The 22,828-nt window shown below is 40.4% G+C and overlaps 11 protein-coding genes and 1 further gene across 11 annotated transcripts; 4 read left to right on the top strand and 8 right to left on the bottom strand.

The window, feature by feature from the left end:
- Positions 1 to 196: 196 nt before the first annotated feature.
- Positions 197 to 1,618, top strand: JHD1 ([Histone H3]-lysine-36 demethylase; the record flags this gene model as incomplete). The annotated part of the gene is made up of 1 exon (XM_003646179.1): positions 197 to 1,618. One exon carries the CDS (start codon positions 197 to 199, stop codon positions 1,616 to 1,618), a length of 1,422 nt encoding a protein of 473 aa, XP_003646227.1.
- Positions 1,619 to 1,847: 229 nt separating this feature from the next.
- Positions 1,848 to 2,714, top strand: CBR1 (cytochrome-b5 reductase; the record flags this gene model as incomplete). Its single annotated transcript, XM_003646178.1, has 1 exon — positions 1,848 to 2,714. The coding sequence occupies one exon, from the start codon at positions 1,848 to 1,850 to the stop codon at positions 2,712 to 2,714; it is 867 nt and encodes a 288-aa protein (XP_003646226.1).
- A 171-nt stretch (positions 2,715 to 2,885) lies between these two features.
- Positions 2,886 to 4,469, bottom strand: HOM3 (aspartate kinase; the record flags this gene model as incomplete). The annotated part of the gene is made up of 1 exon (XM_003646177.1): positions 2,886 to 4,469. The coding sequence occupies one exon, from the start codon at positions 4,467 to 4,469 to the stop codon at positions 2,886 to 2,888; it is 1,584 nt and encodes a 527-aa protein (XP_003646225.1).
- Positions 4,470 to 5,303: 834 nt separating this feature from the next.
- Ecym_4346 (cytochrome b5-like heme/steroid binding domain-containing protein) lies at positions 5,304 to 5,933 on the bottom strand (the record flags this gene model as incomplete). Its single annotated transcript, XM_003646176.1, has 1 exon — positions 5,304 to 5,933. The coding sequence occupies one exon, from the start codon at positions 5,931 to 5,933 to the stop codon at positions 5,304 to 5,306; it is 630 nt and encodes a 209-aa protein (XP_003646224.1).
- Positions 5,934 to 6,619: 686 nt separating this feature from the next.
- AGE2 (GTPase-activating protein AGE2) lies at positions 6,620 to 7,387 on the top strand (the record flags this gene model as incomplete). Its single annotated transcript, XM_003646175.1, has 1 exon — positions 6,620 to 7,387. One exon carries the CDS (start codon positions 6,620 to 6,622, stop codon positions 7,385 to 7,387), a length of 768 nt encoding a protein of 255 aa, XP_003646223.1.
- Positions 7,388 to 8,456: 1,069 nt separating this feature from the next.
- On the bottom strand, positions 8,457 to 9,578 carry Ecym_4344 (CBM21 domain-containing protein; the record flags this gene model as incomplete). Its single annotated transcript, XM_003646174.1, has 1 exon — positions 8,457 to 9,578. The coding sequence occupies one exon, from the start codon at positions 9,576 to 9,578 to the stop codon at positions 8,457 to 8,459; it is 1,122 nt and encodes a 373-aa protein (XP_003646222.1).
- Positions 9,579 to 10,176: 598 nt separating this feature from the next.
- On the bottom strand, positions 10,177 to 11,928 carry MET30 (ubiquitin-binding SDF ubiquitin ligase complex subunit MET30; the record flags this gene model as incomplete). The annotated part of the gene is made up of 1 exon (XM_003646173.1): positions 10,177 to 11,928. The coding sequence occupies one exon, from the start codon at positions 11,926 to 11,928 to the stop codon at positions 10,177 to 10,179; it is 1,752 nt and encodes a 583-aa protein (XP_003646221.1).
- Positions 11,929 to 12,464: 536 nt separating this feature from the next.
- On the bottom strand, positions 12,465 to 13,358 carry HIS1 (ATP phosphoribosyltransferase; the record flags this gene model as incomplete). Its single annotated transcript, XM_003646172.1, has 1 exon — positions 12,465 to 13,358. One exon carries the CDS (start codon positions 13,356 to 13,358, stop codon positions 12,465 to 12,467), a length of 894 nt encoding a protein of 297 aa, XP_003646220.1.
- Positions 13,359 to 13,821: 463 nt separating this feature from the next.
- On the top strand, positions 13,822 to 16,383 carry SYG1 (Syg1p; the record flags this gene model as incomplete). The annotated part of the gene is made up of 1 exon (XM_003646171.1): positions 13,822 to 16,383. One exon carries the CDS (start codon positions 13,822 to 13,824, stop codon positions 16,381 to 16,383), a length of 2,562 nt encoding a protein of 853 aa, XP_003646219.1.
- A 135-nt stretch (positions 16,384 to 16,518) lies between these two features.
- Positions 16,519 to 20,055, bottom strand: NEO1 (aminophospholipid-translocating P4-type ATPase NEO1; the record flags this gene model as incomplete). The annotated part of the gene is made up of 1 exon (XM_003646170.1): positions 16,519 to 20,055. The coding sequence occupies one exon, from the start codon at positions 20,053 to 20,055 to the stop codon at positions 16,519 to 16,521; it is 3,537 nt and encodes a 1,178-aa protein (XP_003646218.1).
- A 455-nt stretch (positions 20,056 to 20,510) lies between these two features.
- Positions 20,511 to 21,394, bottom strand: Ecym_4339 (60S ribosomal protein eL34; the record flags this gene model as incomplete). The annotated part of the gene is made up of 2 exons (XM_003646169.1): positions 20,511 to 20,857; positions 21,358 to 21,394. The coding sequence occupies 2 exons, from the start codon at positions 21,392 to 21,394 to the stop codon at positions 20,511 to 20,513; spliced, it is 384 nt and encodes a 127-aa protein (XP_003646217.1).
- A 554-nt stretch (positions 21,395 to 21,948) lies between these two features.
- Ecym_4338 lies at positions 21,949 to 22,376 on the bottom strand (the record flags this gene model as incomplete).
- Between the last annotated feature and the right edge of the window lie 452 nt (positions 22,377 to 22,828).

Below are 22,828 nucleotides of genomic sequence, written 5' to 3'. Positions count from 1 at the left end.
GCATGTGTAATCACCGTTTTGATATAGTTGGGCCTGGGCTTGCCTCTTTTGTATCGAATTCTTTTGCGCTCTACAAAGGGAGAGTGATTACCTATCTCCTCTCTAACCTTTGTACAGTACTGAAAACGGGTGTGCCAGTAGTGCATACAAGTATAGGCTAGAGAAGAGATAGAATAAGAAGTAGTTTGAGGTCGAAATGACGAGTAGTGAACATTGTGTTTATTGCGACGATCGGAAAGATTATGAGTTATGGGTACAGTGTGATGAATGTCCACAGTGGGTTCATGTAAAATGTGTGCCAATTGAGTACATCAGTAGTGGTTCGTACCCTACGAAATCATCGCAGATTTTACAGTTTATATGTTACAAGCATGGCAAAGCAGAGGCTAAGCTAGCGGTAAAGGGGAGACCAAAGAAGGCGGTGGCAGCGAGGGGGAAGGCCAAAGGGATGGGGCAGGAACGGAAGCTGCAGCGGTATAGGTTGAGGGCTCGAGAGCAGCTTGATTACATTGCGTTGAATGAAGGTCAAGACAAGAGGTTGAAGCATCAGCACCCACATATTGAGCCATTTTTAGATTGTTTCCAAAAATGGGAGTGTACCGATGGGATTATTACGAGTCAGCAGCTTCACAGAGAATTCAATCGTATCAGTTCGCCGAAGAGAGTGGTTGACCCGCAGAATTCTGGCATAAGGGTACCTGATATTGATGTAGCGCAGCTGACGAAGATCCTTGGGGAGGATCATACACTAGATGTGATGGATGTTCAGAGTCAGCAGAACGAACGTTGGACGATGAAACAATGGAACGATTATTACACACATACGAATCCAGACGATCGAGATAGAATTCGTAATGTGATATCGTTAGAGATCAGTCATGTACCAAATTTTTTAACAGATCTCAAGAGGCCGCAAGCTGTTGAAGATAACGATCTTGTGGATTTGGTCTGGCCGGATCCGACGCCACAGGATGTTGGCGAGAAGCCCAAAGTTAAGAAATACATCCTCATGTCAGTAGGAAATGCATATACAGACTTTCATTTGGATTTTGCAGGAACAAGTGTTTATTACAGCATAGTAAAGGGAGCTAAAAAATTCCTGCTGTTCCCTCCTACAGAGTATAATTTAAAGAGATATAAGGAGTGGTGTGACGATGACAACCAACCTTTCATATTTCTTGGAAACAACTTAGAGCAAGGCTTGGCCTTCAACTTAAAAGCTGGAGATCTATTTCTAATTCCCTGTGGATTTATACATGCTGTATATACTCCAGAAGATTCTTTTATTGTGGGTGGCAATTTCCTTTCGTTGCGTGATTTATCAACTCATCTTCAAATTGTCAAAATAGAACAAGAGACTAAGGTATCAAAAAGGTTTACATTCCCCAAATTCGATATTGTAATGGGTTTGACATGTGAGTGGATTTTAGCCGATCCAGGCATAAGAATTAAACGTACTGGCCTTCAACATATTACATGTTTGTTGGATTATTTGAAAGATTCCAAGATAAAATACAAACCCATGAAGTACCATTCAAAGTCAATCATGTTAAGCAACCTAGAAAAGCTTACCAGATTAACTTCTAACGATGAATCAACGTCCTACCGCCGTTGCTAAGTAATACAACCCTCCATTGCTGTATTAATCTCTTAATGTGTTGGATTGTCATTCTCAACGTTCCACGACATCATCAGTTTAAAGCGCTTTTTTTCTACATTTTGATTCTGATCTCGATCTCATACAGATAAAATTGAAAAGAGAAGAGGCAATTCAATTGAATCTTTCTATCATTTTTCTTTTCCAAGCCCTATCCGGTCCTCATTAAGCAATCAATAACCAGAAAAACATGGCGATGCCAAATATTTTAGTTGTCGTAGCCGTTGGCATAATTTTAGTCACTACATATGTGTTAAGGAAATTTATTATTGCAGAGCCATCAACAGAAATGAAAAAAGCAGGTGTGTTAAATAAAGAATGGCAGGAATTTCCATTAATAGCTAAGACAGCTATTACGCATAATACGGCTATATACAGGTTTGGGTTACCAAAGGCTGATGATGTTCTTGGATTACCAATTGGTCAACATATTTCTATTTCTGGTGTGATTAACGACAAGGAGGTTCTGAGATCGTATACGCCCACTTCGTTGGATTCGGATGCAATTGGTTACTTTGAAATTTTGATTAAATCTTATCCGGAAGGGAATATTTCGAAAATGGTTGCTGGTTTGTCTATAGGAGATAAGATCAGGGTTAGAGGCCCAAAAGGGTTTTATAACTATAAGCCTAACATGTACAAAAAGATTGGGATGGTTGCTGGTGGGACAGGCATTTCACCGATGTATCAGATCATGAAGGCAATCTTTAATAATGATAATGACAAGACTCAAGTTTTCCTTCTATATGGTAACCAGACGAAGGATGATATTCTCTTGAAGGCTGAGTTAGATGCAATGGTTAAGGCTAAGCCCGAACAGTTTAACATCTTATACCTTGTAGACAAAGTATCTGATGGGGAAAAATGGGAAGGCAAAGTAGGGTATATAACGCCTGCTATTATGGTTGAACATTTACCAAGTCCTGACATATCTAGTCAATTGTTGATCTGTGGGCCACCGCCAATGGTCTCCTCAGTTAAGAGAAGTGCAGTGTCTTTAGGTTTACAAAAGGCCAAGCCGATCTCTAAAATGGGCGATCAAGTATTCGTCTTTTGAAGAAACAAAAATATTACTTCATTAATGGAAATAGATTATGAGTATTTTATATATAATATCTTGGTGTTATATGTGCATTTCTACCTTCTGCCATAAAAGTAGTAATATATTACAAAAAGGCCTATACATGATGGGCGGACATATAGCGTTCCAAAGAAACAATAAAAAATATTAAGCGAAACTTAATTGCCTAATTTGTTCTAGTTTATCTTCGGTGGCAGATTCAGTCGCTTGAGCAGCCTGTGGCTCCAGTAACTTAGCGTGGATTGACTGAAGTGCTCGAACACTATTAGTTTCATCTATAACACATGATATATTGATCTCATTGGCACCTTGCGAAATCATCTCGATGTTGATATTCTGTTCTGCCAAAGTGGTGAACATCGTACCTGCAATACCGATAAACTGTTTCATCTGTTTACCGACAAGAGATACGATAGCCATCTTCTTTGTAACATCAACGCTACCAAGTTTTTTAAGCTCTTCTACCGACTTTCTCAAGTTTTTGGCGGATTCAAGGTCTGGAACTGGTAAAGCCATTGAAACATGGACCTCACTAGTGGAAATCAAATCTACAACCAATTTGTACTTGTCTAAAATTGTAAATATCTGTGCCAAAAACCCATGAGATAAAGTTTTCTTATTAGAATGGATATTCAGTACCACAATATTACTCTTAGTTGTGATAGCTGTAGCGCCTCTCTTTCTGTGTTCAAAAAAGGAAGAAGAAACGGCTACAGGAGGATGTGGAGGAGTTGCCTCACCTTTCTTTCCAATAGTATCCGAATAAATGACGGTGCCTTCTCCAAGAGGGTTCTGCACATTTTTGATGCGAATAGGGATTTTCGCTCTAATAACTTGTTCCATAGTAAAAGGATGAATGACTTCAGAACCATAGTAAGTTAATTCTGATGCTTCTTCTGGAGTAACGGAATCAAGTAACCTGGCCTGTGGCACTTTCCTAGGGTCCGCTGTGAAGATACCATCAACTTCTTTCCATACTTGTAATTCATCCGCATTCAATACAACCGCCACTAATGCTGCACATAAGTCAGTGTAACCACGCCCTACACCAGTTAGTAGTCCCATTGGCACCAAACCAAAAAAACCTGTTATTATAGGAACCACTGTTTCACCTTTCTCAGTGGCCTCGACGATTGGTGACAAACGCTCTCTAAATGCAAGCATCAAAGACGCATAGAAACCGTTATCCAACGAATTATCAGCATATTGAAGATCGTTAGGAACAATAGAAGAGAAATCAATATATTTGGCCATAACCCCACGATCTTTACAAAGAGCCGTCATAAACAAACATGATAATTTCTCCCCCGCTGACATCACCAAATCCATCGTTCTATTAGATACTTCCCCCAAGATTTGCGAAGCATGTAAAAACCTCTCCACCTGGTCCAACTCGTCTTCACTTTGGTCTACCAATTGCTTACGAATCTCCTCCTTGCCAATAAACTCATTAGCATTACGAATGTGATCCTCACGAACCAAATCTAGGATTCGTTTGAAATTTTCGTCATTATTCGACGCCAAATCACATGCCTCAAGCAAGCGAGATGTGGTTCCTTCTGACTTTGCATATGATGAACGAGCAGAACACACTACCGCAACCTTTTTATTAAGTTTCTGAGAGTAAGCCTTGATAACCTCATCTACAATATTAATGGAGAATTTCCCAATGCTGGTGCCTCCAAATTTCTGCACTATCCAATTCGTTTGCTGATATGGCATTGACCTCATTGGAAAATTTTTATATTTGATATTAAATCAATTTTACCTTCAGAATGTTTAGATAGATCAAAGTATCCACCTGAGATGAGATCAGAATGCTGCAGTTAGATCTAAATGATATCTGATAACGACAGCCCTTGTATCAGAATTCCAAGAGAGAAGAGGCTTAATTACTATAATATATAATATAGTATCCAATTGAGTCACTTCACTTGGAAGCATCGCTGAAATCCCCAAAAAAGAAACGATACGGAAATTTTTCAAAAACCAACATCACGTGACCAAACAAATCGATGCAAACGTCACGTGACATCAAGCTTCCATATGCCTCACGAGGATCTAATTAAAGGAGAGGTTGAGCTCTTTCCGCTTTGAGGGAATAGTGCTTGGGAATGGTGGTAGGAAAAGAACTAATAACGCCACATTTAAATATCCAACATTCAATGGGACCCTGTAACCCAATTTGGTTCACATCACATGATACAACAAGCCGCTCAAAATGGCTAAATTCCCTCTATATATACATATATAACTCAAGAGCTCCATTAGAGGACGCACGAGCAGCTAGCTACATATACCTAACGTCCACTGTACACCGGAGGGGGATATAAAGACACAAAAATAAAGAAAGGGAGAACGGTAAAAGACGAAAAAGGTTCCTTGAACGACAAATATATGCATGTTGAAATAAAAGGACATCAAAGAAACAAAAACCACTTTTATATTATAATATACTCTTCCATCATATAGCATGATGAGAAAACATCATGTCCCAAATATATAAAAAAAACTAAGGCAAAAACGACAGCGTGGCTGACTAACTTAACACAAACGATTTCAATTTCATACAGGAATAGAATCAATCCACACAGGAAGATCAGTAAAGTCCAAAGTCGTAAAAGAAGAAAAGGGCCAGTCACTACCCAATCTCTGAACCTGCCGCACATGGTTCTGATATCGTATCACAAGAAGCAGAACACAGCAAACACTGATCACAAACAGTAGCAGCACATTCTTTAACCAGTCATTAAAGTCCGAATCCAGCTTCTCACTTCGCGTCCCCATCGACTGCACCGTAACACTCACATCCCCATCCACATCCTCCCCCTCACCACCCCATCCAGAAAACCAGCTGTTCCGTCGTCTACCATCCACACCCCCATCTAGCCGCTTCGACTGCGAAAACAAACATCTATCCTCCCTCGACAAACCACCCTCATGTGGCTTCAAATCAACCTCCCCCAGGCACGACCCCGGCGCCATATCATACACCAACGACTCCGTAGAATGCCCTACATCATCAAACGGCAGCGTAGCATCCCGCCCCGCGTACTTCAACAACGTCTTAGCTCCGCCCGGATGCGTCGACAACAAATTTGTGATGTCGTAAACTTTATTGTGTATAATAAACCAACAATCATCTGCCGATGTATGCCGTCTAACTTCTGATAGACTAATTTTCCTCGGTAGCATGCCCCTTAGCACCTTATACTGATATATATGATTATCTTGATCAGATTCTCTGTAGCTTCCAAACTAAGTACAACACTCTCTGACACTCTCCACGCCGTCTATCTACACTCACTTGCTTTATGGCTATTGTTACATAACATTAAAGATAAGATAAAGCGAGTTACATATGAGTGAAACTTCACATTTGTTTTTTTGGCTGGCTTTTGCGGGGTAAGTTTCGCCATCTGTGAATCATGTTAACGATTAGGGGTAAAATTGGGGTTTGTTATTGTGGCCGGGTAATGGGTTTGTGGGTTCCCAAAAATCGAGCATTTTGACCGGGGAAATGGTGATAAGTGGTGATGAGAGAGGTAAGCAGAGCAGGAAGAAGGGAAGGAGAAGCTGTTTATGTGGTTCTGTGCAGGTTGGTGAAATACAGATGATTGGGAGTTACGTAGATAGGATTTTCATGGAGGTTGATGCGGGTGGGTTGGCGTTTTGGGCCTGGTTGTGTGCATGATGGGATGAAAATTGCGTGTGTTCGATTTTTTACGTAGCGGAGAATTGCAAAAAGTATACTAAATATTGTAGATGTATGTAATTACATTTAACGAGGAGGTCTTTTTTGGAAAACAAGGAGGCAAAGCTCATTATAGGATCATTAGAGCAGGGATATTGGTAGTGTTGAAGTAGTTGTGAGTTTTAGTATGACAAGTGTAGAGATACGAAGGGTTCTTCAGCAGTTGCTGCGTGATCCTGAAAATCAGGTTTGTGCGGATTGCAAGAGTTCGACTCATCCGCGGTGGTCTTCATGGTCTTTGGGGGTTTTCGTTTGTATTAAGTGTGCTGGGTTTCATCGGTCGTTGGGGACGCACATCAGCAAGGTGAAGTCGGTTGATTTGGACACATGGAAGGAGGAGCATTTGCAACAGTTGGTTAAGTTTGGGAATAACCGGAATGCGAATGCGATTTACGAGGCATCTTTGGATGGGAATGGGGTTGGTTATGTGCCAGATGCTTCTAAGATTGGGCAATTCATCAAGACCAAGTATGAGTTGAAGAAGTGGTACGGTAAGGATGTTGGAAAGGGGTCTTCTTGCTCGTCCAGTAGGGGGAAAGAATTATTGCAGGATTTCGACCAGCCTCCACAAGAAAATAATGCGGATAGTGTGCATAGTACTCCCAGTAGCCACTGCAGTAGCATGAACATTAGAACTAGTCCTGCAGCGTCTACTGGTGCGGCGGTGAGTACGCAGAGTGGACATGGAGGAGCCTATGATCTTAACAGCAGACCGAATTTGAAGAAATCGATTCTTTCATTATATTCTCGACCTAAACAGTCTCCTTCATTTGATCTTTCCACAAGTAGCATATCTTCGCTTCAGAATGGTACTGCCGCTGCACACGTGAATGTTAATAACAGCAGTTCGTTGTCTTTAGAAGACAATGAATTATTTAAAAATGTCTGGACATAACTAGATTTTTCTGCGCACCCATGCTTAATAGCATGCGCGACAAGAACAGCAAAAATGGAAACTAATAAACATATACATATATACTTCCCACACAATAGCCGTGTAAATGATTATAAGCTTTGGGATATCCTTTGTTGCATTGTAACCTATCCTTGGTAGTTTCTTTTTCTGTCCAAAGGCAGAAGATAGACAGACATACTTTTCACCGCATAAAATCGTTTTTAAAGAACAGTCTTTCTAGTTACATAGTTGGGTATTTGACTACATCTTTAGCGAAGACAAATAGCGACACATCACCACGCTTGCCTGCAGACGGGGCTTTACGGAGTTGTTCGCATTTATTTTGTTCACATTATCTATCTAGCTACAGCTGCAAGGCGTCGTCGTCGTCTTAGTATTAGTACTGTTTTTGTTCAATTGTTCTTTTCATAGTTAATAATAGCGCCATAAAACATGTCACAATTTACAAGCGGATCCCTAAATACAGAGAATTACTGCACAAGTGGAAAGTTCGGTTTTTGAATCTTTTCATGGTTTACTTATGGGCCCCAAGTAGCAAATGAAGGGAGGGCGGGGGGAGGAGCAAATAACACTCAAACAAGATCAATCAATCATACATCGTGTAGATTATCCTGCTTCTTCTTCCTCTGGTTTATTCTTTCAAGTTCTTTATAATCTATTTGACGGTTTTATGATAACGATATGATCTTCACCATGATGATGATGACCTAAGGATAGTTAGGTCTGCCAGTGTGGAAAATATATTTCTTTCGCCCCTTCAGATCAAAACTCCATTGGTATATTAGCAAGCATTGCAGATAACTAACTGTCTCTAGTTGGATCTAGAATATAAGGATGTTACCAGCGGAATATGCCGTAAATGTCCATAGAAGCTCAGAGCTCGACGGAGGGAAAAACGGTGTCCGGGTAATGATATATGCAGGGTTCCGCGGCAATTTACCGCGGAACAGTCACGTGATATTAGGGAGCCCCGAGGAGTCCGATGAAAAATAGTACTGACGCCCCAGGACAGCCAGGGCCAGGATGAAAAGGCCAGGTCCTGCAAAAGTTAACTGCATTCAATGATATAGTTATTGCCATGGTTGTTGTCCCAATGGGTCTGGAAATCATTAATATCACGTACTTGGTACATGATGCAAAACTCCAGTCGTATTGGCTCGACATTCTGGCCTCGCTGTTGTGGCGGGATATCTATAGCGAATTCAAACATGTCCATACCTTTCCCAGGGAGAACGGCATTACCGTTGCCTATCCAAACGCTCTCTGTATCACTTGAATGGCACCATCGGTCCCAGCTGTACCTAATAAGCACGGTTTTGTCATAATGAAGGTTTTTTACAAGGACTTTACCTGTTATAACTATATTGCCATCCATGCAGAGTTCCTGTAAAAATACTTTCTTGTCATACGCAACATTTAGAAATATATTTAATTTTAATACTGAGGGATTATTGTTTGATAGAATGGGGAAGTTAAGGTTTTTCAGGACATTCAGAGGGGTTTTAGTTCTTGCTTTTTGTAATTGCTGTTGTTGTTTAAACCGTTTACTCTTGCGAAGCGGTTTTTTAGAAGATGCTGCAGTTCCAATATTAACCACACTATCTATACCAGATAGAGAGTGCAGTAGATTGGAGTTTTGGTCTTTACGAGACTTTATATGGTCTTCAACACTTTGGGTATTGCTGACTAACAAAGTACTTTCATCGGAGTTGAAGTATTTAACACTCACAACATCCCTAGTATCAAAATGAACAGACTTGCTGCGTCGCACCCCAGATCTTGCCCGCTTTAAAGCACTAGTTGGAGTCCCTGGTAGTGATTTACTTCTTTGATGCCCCACTTTATCCATAGGTGCATTGCCACGACTGAAATAATCCGTCGGTTCCGGTGGACTACCGCTTCTCACATAGGTTGGCTCATCTACCTGTGAATCCAAATTTTCATCATTATTAGTATTCACCCTAAGGTCCTCCAGACCTAATTTACCGCACGTATGTATCCGGTTCCAATCAGTATTCCTTTTGAGAATGTTTTCAAGCTCTTCCTTTTTCGTTTGTGACGTTATCCGTTGTGGTTTCCGCAAGAAAGCTAAAGATGAAAGCTTCCCATCTTGTGTAGATCTGGCCCTAATATTCAGATTTTTAAGCTGCAATTCTAGCCTATCTTCCATATCTATCGTCAGCTAATATCCCTAGTCGCCACCTTCAACCAAAGAAAATCTCCCTGCACAGTATTCTTTAGAACACCACTTTTCCTTGCTTCTAATTGTGTAAATGACTTGATTTGTCTCTCCTTTCGCTTTTACACCGCTATTCAACCGTAGCCTCTTCTCTCTAGGTTATCGATAACTCCTTATCAATCGTGCAACCTTGGCCACGACTTCTTAACTTAGATGCGATTGGGTTCCTTTCCTTCCAACGAATCCTTCGTACCTTTGCTATTTCGCTTTTTTTCCCAACAATACCCTTGCATCAGCTGAAGAAGCGGATGAGTTCAGCGAGATCTGCTGATGGTAGAAATTCAGTGTGAGTCGCAGGTGGTGTGTAGCAAATAGAGTTCTCGTCGTTGAATAGTTACAGTTAGCCTTGAAATACCACTATAACTAACAGTGAGTGGTAGGGAAGTTTCAAATGTGATTGATTATCCAACCTCCTAAAACTTCATTATCATTAAGTACATACGCATTTAACGTTGCTTTTATAAAAGTACATACAGTTATTGAATGTCCTTAGTTCGCAAGTCTATTAGGAGCCTGTGTCTTGAGAATATTATAGTAAGTTGTCGAAGGCATATAGTTTCACACAGCCTAATTCATCGCCACTGACGAATTCACTGTCACCGATTCCTACGCAAGCTATGGGAGCTTGGTTGCCCGTGAAGGTATGCATACATTTGCCAGTTTGCAGATCCCACACCTTGCAAGTTCTATCATGTGAGCCACTTACGATGCGGAAATTATCAGCCGCAATGTCCCATACACCTTCTACATGGCCGAACTGCGTGCGTATGCATTTGCTGGTCTTCACATCCCACAGCTTAATGGTGTTATCTAGAGAGCAGCTGAGTAGGTAGTTAGGGTATGGTAGTGAATCATCCCAATTTTCGGGATTCACAGTTGGGTCTTCTACGTCTGTGTTTTCCACATCGGATATAACTGTGGCATCCTCTGCATCCTGTACTAGATTTTCATCGACTAAATTTAACGGAATAACCTTTTGGACCTGCCCTACATGACCGCGGAATATCTTGATGCAAGTGTTCGTCCTGATATCCCACATACGAATAGTTGTATCATCACTGCCGCTGAAGCATGTAAAGCTTTTTGGATGTAGCTTTACGCAATTGATCCACTTTGTATGGCCACGTAAAGTATAACATGTTCGTGATTCTACATGCCATACTTTGACTGTTTTGTCTGCTGATCCAGAAACTATAATTTTTCTAAAGGAATCCACCGATAGTACCGAGTCTTGGTGCCCCCGATAAGTCGACACGCATTTACCAGTCACGTAGTTCCAAACACGAATTGTCTTATCCAAAGAGCCTGTAATAAGCTTCTGATCATCGAAACGTACACATTTAACACCATCAGTATGCCCTGTGAGTCTCCTAAGCAATTTCCCACTGCATAAATCCCAAATAGCCACAGTGGAATCATATGACCCAGTGAACAATAATGAATGCGTGAATTGAAGGGACAGAACTCCATCCATGTGCCCCATAAATTCTTGTACCTTATAAACGCCCTTCCGCCAGTTACTTTCCACTTTAAACCGTTCTCTGTAAACCACCTTCCATGGCCTCATTTTTGCCAATGAACTTTTAGCACAAGTCTGTCCCTTACATGATAATGCCCCTTCTCCAGCTTCAATATACCGTGCACGCTTCATATGTAGTAACGGCAGCCCCCATCCGCAATTCGGACATTTACGATCAATATGTTGCTCACACATATGATACCACACACTATCATCATCCGCCAGATCTTTCCATCGCTTACATACAGCTGCAGCAGAACACAAAGATTGACAATCCAAATATCCCAGAATTTTTAACGACACTTCCTTCGGAAGCACAGAAATGAAATCGATCTTAATCAACCGTTGTACCTGCGAAGACAAAAACGACAGTTGCGGAAAACAAATCTTTAACAATATCCCTTCCAACATCAGATTCCGCAACTGCCCAGTCCCCGATTCAAATTCCGCTACGGTTTGCTTCACCAACTGTCGATCCTTTGCATACGGAAGTTCCGCAACTTTCTTCTCCCATTCCCGCTGCTGCTGCTGATCCCGCTGAACACACTGCCCATGGCTCGACGATGCCCAAATATCCGGATTATGTCGATAGCAGTACCTTGTGAAGTTATACCGCGGAGGGGCCTTTTGTCTCTTGCTCCTATCATTTTCATCTTCCGTAATCTTTCGCCCAACCCCTTCCTCATCATTACTCGCGCCTCGCTTTTCAACCAACTTATCTTTACAATTCTGTTGAAGGTTGTACGCCGCTGCCGTTTCCATCAAATTTTCAAACCTTTCTAAAATTCTCTTATTCTCCACAAAACCTTATCAATATATATAAATCTTTAAAATATAACCAAATTTCCAATATCCTTGCGATTAACTCCTTCTCAAAAATGCTGAATTTATCAAAAAAACCCTAAAATAAATGAAGCTTTTTATTCAAAATTGATTTAGCTAAACTCACCGATTAATAATACTCTGCTGAAACTAACGTAATGTGTTCTAAAGCACCCGTCTTAACACTATTACCGCTTACTCAACCGCTACCCAGTAGTACTATTTATTTATGACCTTGGTGAAGTTTTTTACTGAAAACTAAAGACTTAAAAAAGACTTTAAAGCATATCATGTGACCAGTTTTAAGGAAGAGACGATGTGGCTCCATTGGCCACATTGGATGGAAACTGGTCCTGGTACCGATCATGGAGGTATAGTGGGATGAGGAGGTATCTATGGGTTGTGCAGAAGATGCTTAGGTATACAAAAAAGGATATACGTAGATATATAAATAGTAAAAGAAATATGGGCTGGGTTCAAGCACGGAAGTTGGCTAGTTCAACGACCATAATATCCTGAGCGCCATATTTTTTCAGCTCATCCAGGATCAAACCACAGGAGCTTCTGAGTATCATGCTTGACACAGCGACCCACCCATCCTCTGCGAGGTTTGAGATTGTGGGGGCTCTTCTACCTGATGCAATGCGCAGCATGTCATCAAGTTTAGCTTTAGGGGCATTGTACATACAATAAACGTATTTCTGAGCAGTAAGCACACCTTCTAGTCTTGACTTGATGGTATTGATAAGTTCAATGGAACTCTTAGGGTTCTTGGAAGCGATCAAGTGAGCGCTGGTATCTAGGACAGTGGCAATAGCTGTTAATCCAGCGGCGCGCATGGTTTCACCACTTTCCACAAGATCTACAATAGCGTCAGCGACACCAAGCGCACAAGCGGCTTCCACAGAGCCTCCGATGTACTTGACCTTCGTTGACATCTTATCGACAGAAACACCCTCGAGTTCTGCAAAATAAATCTCAGTAAGCGTTGTAAAGCTGGTGAAGATTGTCTTCCCAATAAGCTGTTTGGGTTCTTTATAGTCTCCAGTTTCTGGTACTTGGACTTGTAAACGACAAATACCATAGTTGAGATCCATACAAACTTCCACATCAACCTCGGATTCACGGACTTGATCCAGTCCGGTGATACCCAAATCACATTTCCCCTCGCCTACAAATGTAGGAATATCCGCTGCAGGAAGAAAAATCAACGCAATTGGCATTGAAGTGCACAATGCAATATCAAGCCTGTTGGAACGATAAAACTTAATATCAGAAATCTTTAATAGCTCTACAGATTTTTCATAAAGCCGTCCCTTTTTGGGAATTGCAAATAGCAGCCTGTCCGTAAGATGGTTGACCAAGTCCATGGTAATTGTTAACTTTTGGCTGACGACGAATTAATAGTATGCGCAAATTAAACTTTTTAAAAATACAACAGCAGTTACGGCAACGTTAAGTTTAAAAGTACCCTAGATATGTGAAAAATGTTGATGAATATATCATATGCTCTTCAATTGGGAATTCTATGACTAACCTTTACATTCTGTCGACGAAGTTGAGTCGAAGGTAAAACATGAATCATAAGCAATTCCGGTGAAAAATACCGAGATTATATAATCTGTCCGTGTTCTAGGGTCCTGTCCGGATTCCGGACAGGACCGGGTACATGTTAGTCCGGATCGTGGACGACTCGACTTTCTAACATAGGTAGATTGCCTGTACTGTATTATGAATATGTCATTAAACCAGACACTCTCACGGTATTTATCATACTCAAAAGTAAATGAAGGTAGTGTATGCAGACCAAACACATCATAACTCAGCTCTAGAATGAAGTTTGCTGAGTACCTACGGGAATCTTCCGTTCCAGAGTGGAGAGATAAATATATCGATTACAAGTTGGGTAAGAAAAAGCTCAAACGATATAAGGAACGTTTGAGGACGAGTGATGCTATAGCAACACAGTTTAATCAACCTTTGAGAGATGAGAATTGTTATAGTACAATACAAGAACAGCTGGTCGTTGAGTTTATCGATGATTGGATAATTGGAGTAGAATTGCAGAAATGTAGTGAGTTTTATCAGTGGCAGTTAGATAGCTGTGGCAGTAAATTTAATGTTCTACAGCATCAAATGCATATTTATGGTACTAAAAAGGATAAAGGGCTGAGCTACGGGGCAACTAAAGGACTTGAAGAGACGGAAGAAACGTTAGGTGCATTGCAAGACTCTCCTGAGAGCCCGGATAGTCCCCTGAGAGGGCGTGCAGCACCATTGCAGGAACGGAGTATGATGGATAAGTTAGTTCATCGTTTGCAGGAGCTTGAACTGATGCCATCGTTGCCTGCAAAGTATAGACGTAATAATAGTGAGTCCTCAAATGGTGTACGCTATGCACAGCATGAAGAAACTTTTACGGTAAAGGACTTATCCCCAAGGCAAATCAAGCAACAGTTGGCAAATGCATTGCTTGAGTTTTACGTGTTTATACAATTTCTGAAGAAGTATCGAGATTTAAATGTAACAGGGTTCCGGAAGATAGTTAAAAAGTTTGACAAGACTTGTAATACAAGTGAAGTCAAAAAGTTTATGGCATATGCGAACGAACAGTTTGCCATGTTTCAACACTTGGGTCAGAACTTGCGTTTGTATGCCAAAAATTTGCAAAAATCTAATTCGATGTCCCAGCCTTCTACCAAATTATCTACTTCATTGGAGAAGGATCCGCTTACATACTGGGAAGAGAATGTTTCTCAATGGTATACAGATGCATTATCAGATTCGACTAGGGATCGGAAGAGACATATGCAGAAGCTAAGAACCTTATCCCTGCAATACTCTTTGAACGAAGAAATTATTCATAAGACCAATAATTCGATAATTTATATGTTTTTTGGTGGTACTTACCTTGGAATGACAACTATCTTATTAGCATATATGCTATATACTGGTATCCATGCTGAAATTAACAGTTATATGCATAAAATACTATTACCTTTATGGGGAGGATGGTATTTAATATTTTTTATGGCGATTTTATTTTGCCTAAATTGTTTTATCTGGTTTAGAACGAAGATAAACTATCGCTTTATTATGTTCGGTGAAATTCATTCTAGACATGGAAATATGCTCTTCAATAATGACTTCTCTACAACGCAAATACCAGGACAATTTTATATGGCAAATTTAGCTTTCTTCCTTTGTTGCACAATTTCGTTGGTTAGCTTTTTAACGCGTAATCTGAACCCATGGTTCTCAATTTGGACAGCGTTAAGTGTCATCTTACTGTTGTGCCCGTACAATGTTCTTCCTTATTGGTCTATGTTGAAGAAAACTAGGACTTGGCTGACTGTATCGCTCATTAGACTGATATTCTCCGGAGCATATCCGATTCAGTTTAGAGACTTCTTTATCGGTGATATCGCTTGCTCATTGACTTACTCCATTGCTGGTATTGCCACTATAATTTGCGTATACGTTGGAGAGCCTTATGGCATGTGCGGCTCTTCCCATCTAAAGTCTATGGGTATTTTATCATGCGTTCCAAGTTACTGGAGATTAATGCAGTGCTTCAGAAGATACTTTGATTCTAACGACTGGTTTCCACATTTGTTAAATGCTGGAAAGTATATGATGAGTATATTTTATAATATTACTCTGTGCATGAACAGAATCTCACAAAACGAGCCTACTTATCGTACATGGTTTGTGATTATAGCCATCATTAATTCAGCGTATACTTCAATTTGGGATTTAGTAATGGATTGGTCGTTATTTCAACCTCAATCTGAGAATATGTTTTTAAGGGACGACCTATATCTGGCAGGCAAACGTAATTGGGAAAGCCGACTGTATTCAAAATGGCGCAGGTTAATTTATTACGTTGCCATGATATTTAATGTGGCGGCTAGATTCCAATGGATTATTTATACTTTGGCCCCTAAGGTAATACAACAGAGTGCCATTGCATCTTTCGGTCTTGCAGCAGTTGAAGTTATCCGCAGGTTTATTTGGGTAATTTTCCGTGTCGAAAATGAACATGTCGCCAATGTTCACTTGTTCAAGATAACAGGTGAGACCCCACTTCCATACCCTGTTAGCTCCTCCAATTATGAAAATGAAATTGGTTTGGAATTCCTTGGTGAAAGACTCAGTTTGAAGAGGACAAAGACTTCTTTAGAAGATGCTATTGGGGTGAACACTTTGGAGAGTCCTCAACCGACACATAGACGTATCAAAAATGCTGCTGTTTTACGTAAGATTTCATTAGCACATGCTAAAGATTTCCAGAGACCTCCAGTTTCTAATGACAAGGATGACGTTGAAGATTTTGAAGACGATGACGATGAAGATGAAGAAATTAGGCCTAGAAATGGACCGATCGCTGACTAAAATGTATAATAAAAGTTTACAGATAGAATTTTATACTTAAATTATTCGAATAATTAATATATATATGGAACAAAATACCTCTAGAAGTATCTTTTAAGTGCACAAAATTATCATTTTTATGATTTGTTTAGATCTTTAAACCATGGTGAATTGTTGAACTTTTGCATAACTTGGCGGATTCAGTTTTCTGTGAATTGCCTTCGCTGCCCATACGGGAAAGATAGAAATGGACAATATAACCGCTAATTGTATGTAGAAAGCGGGCTTAACCATAGATTTTAATTCAAAATATTCTCCAAGGAATGGGATGGAAACAACGTAGATAGCGAATGTCGCTATTTCTGTTATTGCCATAATTTTGTTCCATGTATAAATTTCCAACGCAACCATTATCAGTTCGTTGAATATCAGCGCTGAAAAACTAATGGCGACCAAACTTTTAAACTGGGATGGGGTTAACCCAATAAAAAGTTGAGATGAACCTTGAATTATGATACCTTGGAACAGAGATAATAATACCCATACAAAGAACGTTTTATAGGATAATGATTTTCCTTCAGTCAATTCTTTGTATAATTCAGGATAGGTTGTGGTCAATGATTCATCTATGTCACGATCTAAAGTTAGAGAGAATACAGGCGCCATAGTGTAAAAAGTGGCGTATCCTACCATTAACCAACCCTGATATAACGCTATTGGTTCAAATTTTGAACTAATTGAATAAACGGCTTGACAAACGGAGATCAATAAACCTCTATGAATGACAAATTGAGACAACTTGGCAGAGCGCTTATAAGAATTTCTACCATGCCATAATAACAACTTTGTTAGATGACAAAACTGTGTGATTGAATAATCAGCAACTAGTGAAGCTTGCTTTCCCTCTTTACCAACAATGCCAACACCGACGTCTGCACATTGAATCATACTAACATCGTTACCACCGTCACCAATACAACAAACTCTTTTACCAGTGCACTCTCTGATAAGCAATGCCACATCTGCTTTTTGTTGAGGTGTACAACGACATGCAATCACAACTGGCAACTGAACCACCATTTCAAAGAATTCCTTTCTGTAATAAGTTAAAAACAATGCGAGCGAATCACCGTCAATTAATAAACAAGAGCTCCGATTTACATTTAGGTACTCAAGGTGGTTTAATGCACCATCACGACGTGACAATTTAGTAATAGTGTGGACATACTGACCTCTAGAAATTAATTTGGCGCTTATACAGACACACCGTGCTGTTTCTACTTTATCACCTGTTAACATCCAAATTTTCACTCCAGCATTCCGCAGCAATTCTATAGAAGACTTAACATCCTTTTGCAATTTATCCTCAACACCGGTTAATCCCAACAATTCTAGATCATACTCTAAGTACTTCTTTACCACATCATTCATTGCGCCATCTCTGTTGAGCATAGACAATGACGCATCTCTATATTCCTTACGAAACTGATCATAAAGTTTAGGTGCTAATCTTTTCCTACCTATCACCAATGTTCTTAGACCCTCACGAGCCATATTACCAATTTCCTCATCAAGCCAGTCGTTGCTTTGTACAATTCTTGACATGACTGTATCAGCACCCTTTTGTAAAAACCAATATTCGTCTTTGGTCTTATCATATACGATGATCCCCATTCGTTTTGAATCCGAATTGAATGGGAAAACCTGGAGAATATCATAGTTAAGGTTAACGCCTGAATATTCATGAAACAACGTTAGAGAATTGCGGTCTCTCTTGAAGAGCGATAAACCAACACTTTCTGTAAACTTCACAATTGCTATCTCATCAGGAGAAGCTGCCTGATAAGTTAATTCGTTATTTTCGAAGTTTGGCGTAACATTGTGACATATAGCTAGAGTGGTCACTAGATCTCGTACTCTCTGGGAAATTTCCTTTCTTGCACTGGTCGTTGGTAGACCAACACAACTTTTTATCGGATTTGCTGCAGTCATTGATTGTATGTAATCTGTAACCATGTCCATGGTCTCCATAGTGTACGAAACCGTACCTAAATGAAGCTTTTTTAGGTGCATATCATTTTGAGTTAAAGTCCCGGTCTTATCACTCAATAGATACTCAATCCTGCCTAGATCCTCTGGAATAGTACTAGTTCTAACTATGGTTTCCGGGATCGATTTATCAGATTCGATCTGCCGAGCATAGACGGATTTTCCCAAGTCCAGATTGACTCTTAACGAAACAGGTATTATGGTAGAAAATAATATCAAGTATCTCATTATATCAACGTACCAATCATCATTTTTTAATCCTGCAAATACAACTAGGAGTAAAGAAAGCATAAACACACAAAAGCACAAAATTTTGGACAGTTTATTTATTTCAATTTCCAACAGTCCTGTTTTTACACTTGGTTTGGAAGTATTCATGGACTGTCTTGTATCTAGACCTGTGTATACAACACAAGCGATGCAAATACCAGTAGAAGCCAAAACTGTATTAGCCCATAGTGTATTGTCTACTGATAGAGGAGATGAAGAACCTTTATAACTTACTCGACCGGTAAATCTATGAATAGACCTTTCGGGCGCAGAGGCAGTAATGTTGATTCGATTTAGCAAATCATCTTGAGACAGAGTTTGAGTCAACGATGGGGCTAACCTTAGTTTCCAATCAGTTTCACCATCCAGCTGATCGGTCTTGATAAAGGTTTCTCCACTTGGTTCACTACTTTGCAAAAGAACGACATCTGCTGGAATTCTGGAATCTTTATGCAATAAAACTAGGTCGCCAACTTTTAAATCCTTGCTAGGCACCAACTGTGATCTAGGTAAGATTTCATATAGTTCATTATTAGTTTCCCTATCTCGTCTTCTTCTTTGGATATCATCCATCGCTTCTTTGGACATCGTTACCGTCAACACAAATGCTAGAGGGACAATATAAGAAGACAAATAGCCAATTCTCAATGCAGGAATGGTTTGCGATAGGGAAACCAGTAGGAAGTATAGATTGAAAAAGAATTTAAACTGTTCATAAAGAATAATAGGAATAAAAGTCAGAGCGTTGTATTTTGCGTTCGAAATTGCGTTCGAAGGATACTTGTTTTTATCGTAGATAGGAGTAGTATCAGGATGTATCTCCCTCTCTACATTATGGTCCGTTAGCTCAATTGGCTGTGTGGAACTATACGTAGCAGTGTTGTCACGAAATGAAGAATCACTATTTGAACCTGTAAATGTGAGAGATTGAAACTTTTGCCACCAACCCTTTTGTCTAATAATATCAGCACTATTTTTAACCTGTGGAAAGTCCCAAGAATCTTGACTAATTAGTGGCTGTGTGTCCGGTGCCAGATGTAGGACTGATAAGGAAGTACGTCGATCAGCCATATGATCTAAGCTTTCTAGTTCAAAATCCTCAGTGCCTTCTGCTCCTTGGTACTGATCCTGTGAATTACTTGGTTTTATCTGTAGAGAATCCAACGCTACATCCAGACTGTCATCAAACTCAAGCTCAAAAGAGTCCAAACTTCCTCTATGGTACCTTCTCGGTGCCCTATTGTTGTTCTTGATTTTATTGCTATTGTTATGGTTGATATTCTTGCCGCTGTCCTCTTTGCTGAACGTTCCAGAGGATTGGCTGGGGTGATAATTGGAGATGGAAGATTCGTCTGGAGGTGGTGGAAAGGACATCGAAAACTAGTAAGCCCAAGATTGGCGGGGAAGGTTGCTTTTATTGTCTATTCTATTAATTTCGGCTCTATGACCTAGGATCTGATTACAAATCGCCCTGCACCGTTTGCCAAACCCCTTTATGGCCTTGCACGTCTAAAAGCTCCCGTAAAATTACTACACCGATACTCTGACAAGCCTCTTCTTTAATGGATAGACTGGCCACGTTCGTGTTACTATTTTGTTAATCACCGTGGTTGATGTTGAAAGCGAGAAAGGGAAGGCTCCCGCAGCCCATATTTAAACAATATATAGTCGGCAATAATACACGCCAAGATAGGATAGCTTCCCAGTAAAACTACATTCGATGGTTTATAATAGTGGAGAAGTTATATGAAGATACAAAAAAGAGCTTTTATATTAAATTACAAATGAAAATATAATGAGGACTTAAAGGTTAGACTCAAAAATCTCCCTTAGTTCTTCTTGCCCTTCTTCTTGGATTGTTTCTTCTCAGCCTTCTTGGCAGCTTCGGTTTGTTCCTTGACAACCTTCTTAACAATCTTTTGCTCCTCAATTAGGAAGGCTCTGACAATTCTTTCCTTAACACAGTTGGCGCATCTGGAACCACCGTAAGCTCTGGAAACAGTCTTGTGAGTCTTGGAAACTGAAGCGTATTGTCTTGGTCTCAAACTAGAGATACCTGGCAAAGCAATACCACAGTCACCACACTTTGGTCTGGTAGCCAATTTCTTAACATGCTGAGCACGCAACACACCACCTGGCGTCTTCACAACCTTGATTTTGTTGGACTTGGTGTTGTCTGTTAAATATTGTTAGTACACTCTCTCTAAAAGATCCCGTCTAAAAATTATGAAATACAGTGGTTTGATCATCATCGCCTTGGGTTCTCACTCGAATAGGTCCAACATCCATATATCTCATCACCAAGATGCCCACACTACCCATTTCAAGCATGGCCAAATATTCCAGAGACAAAACGATAAAAACGACTCCGCAAAACAAATTATTAAATAGTTCCAACGACATTTCCTCAAAAATAGCAATCAATTAAAAACCACCCTTCCTGTAACACAAATCAGCTTATTTCTCTTCCTTAACCCAATTTATAAAACCCTTTGCTATGCGTCATAGAAAAATAAGTTTGTGCATCAAATATCATGCTTATTTCTATCTATTATTCATGGACATCTTCAACTCATCTTGTGGTGCGGTCGACGTTCAAAACCTACTCAGTACATTCCCCCAAGGTAACCTAATCACACAATATTTCAACTACTTCATTTAGATCTATTAACATACATGGATTTCTTCTCCTGAACGTAACACGTTGGGCCATCTTTGCTTGGTTTCTATGCTGTAGCAGTAGTCTTCTTTAGGTATGCGCGTTAACCACCAATTATAGGTTACAGTATCATAATCTTCAAATTTTTTCAACAAGCCTGGATCCTAAGGGAGACCTCGCGGCTCCCTGGCGGGGGCACAGCCGGTGAGCAGTAGCAGCGCGAGCCGAGGCCGGGCCAGTTCGCCTGCCTGGGGGCCGCGAAGCGCGAAATCGGCGGCAGGCGCTGGGAAGTTTTCTGGCGTGTGCGTCTTTTGCGGTGTGCCGAAACGTGAAAAACAGACAAACGGATTCTTGTCTTGAGCACCCACACACCATGAACAGCACCCATACATTTCAGGAAAGTAGTCACATAATATATTTACAAAGTGGAGATTGATATCCACAGTCCATTCATATGAATCATTCATTGTCAGCGTTTCCACTCGGTGCCCATTAAAAAACTGAATAAAATTGTCAAATATTATATATGACCTGGTACGTGAATAGCAGCAATATACACTACATCAATAGTTTATCATACATATTAGAACCTTGTCAAACAGTGTAGTCTAATCTTTTTCGACAGCGATGACCTCCATTTCTACATCAACGTTCAATGGCAATGTCTTGACAGCTACGCAGGATCTAGCGGGCTTATGCTTGTTAAAATACTTTGCATAAACGGTATTAAACTCAGCAAAACTAGCCATGTCCGCCAAAAAGATATTGACCTTCACGACCTTGTCGAGGCCGGAATTGGAGGCTTCCAAGACATTCTTCACATTAGCAATCACTTGTTCCGTGTTGTCAGTAATCGACCCTTCGACAGGGACGTTGGAAGGAGTGTATGGTATTTGGCCCGATACAAAAACCATGTTATTCACCTTCATAGCTTGCGAGTAGGAGGCAGCTGGGGGGGGGCCGTCTTGGTGCTGACTGGGGTGAGTTTAGACATATTCCTTACGAGCTGGTATCTAAAGAGCAATCTGCAGTTCATTGGTTGTGGAATACGGACGAGAGAGGCATCGACTAGTCAAAGTAGATATCTTTGTCTGCTTTTTTTGCTTTAAAACACCCTTGGAACTTCTCCCGGTGGTTTGCAGGTGGTTCCGAGCTGGCTGGATTCGCACAGTACAAGTGTATAGATGTCAGCTATATTAATATAGCGAAAGGCGGAGGTATAATTTGCAATTGAAGGTATATATGAGGTGAATAAGCGGCAACAACCGTAGCAGCAGTAAGCATGGCACTGGTAGCGTCACAGATCGGTTTCCACTTCCGCGAGATAACGTCAGCTGGTGCTACTGTCTTAAATGGCTGTTGAAGGCCAGTCCATGCATGCATGCACAGGGGATTGGTGCACACCTAAAAAACCGCTAATGCCTCATTAGTACCGCATTAGTACCTTGGTGTACCGTGAGCGTCAGCAGCGTGCGTGTGTGCCATTGA

Source organism: Eremothecium cymbalariae, chromosome 4 (assembly GCF_000235365.1).
Source record: "Eremothecium cymbalariae DBVPG#7215 chromosome 4, complete sequence".
Taxonomy (NCBI): domain Eukaryota; kingdom Fungi; phylum Ascomycota; class Saccharomycetes; order Saccharomycetales; family Saccharomycetaceae; genus Eremothecium; species Eremothecium cymbalariae.
This window is presented reverse-complemented; position numbering and strand designations above follow the sequence as displayed.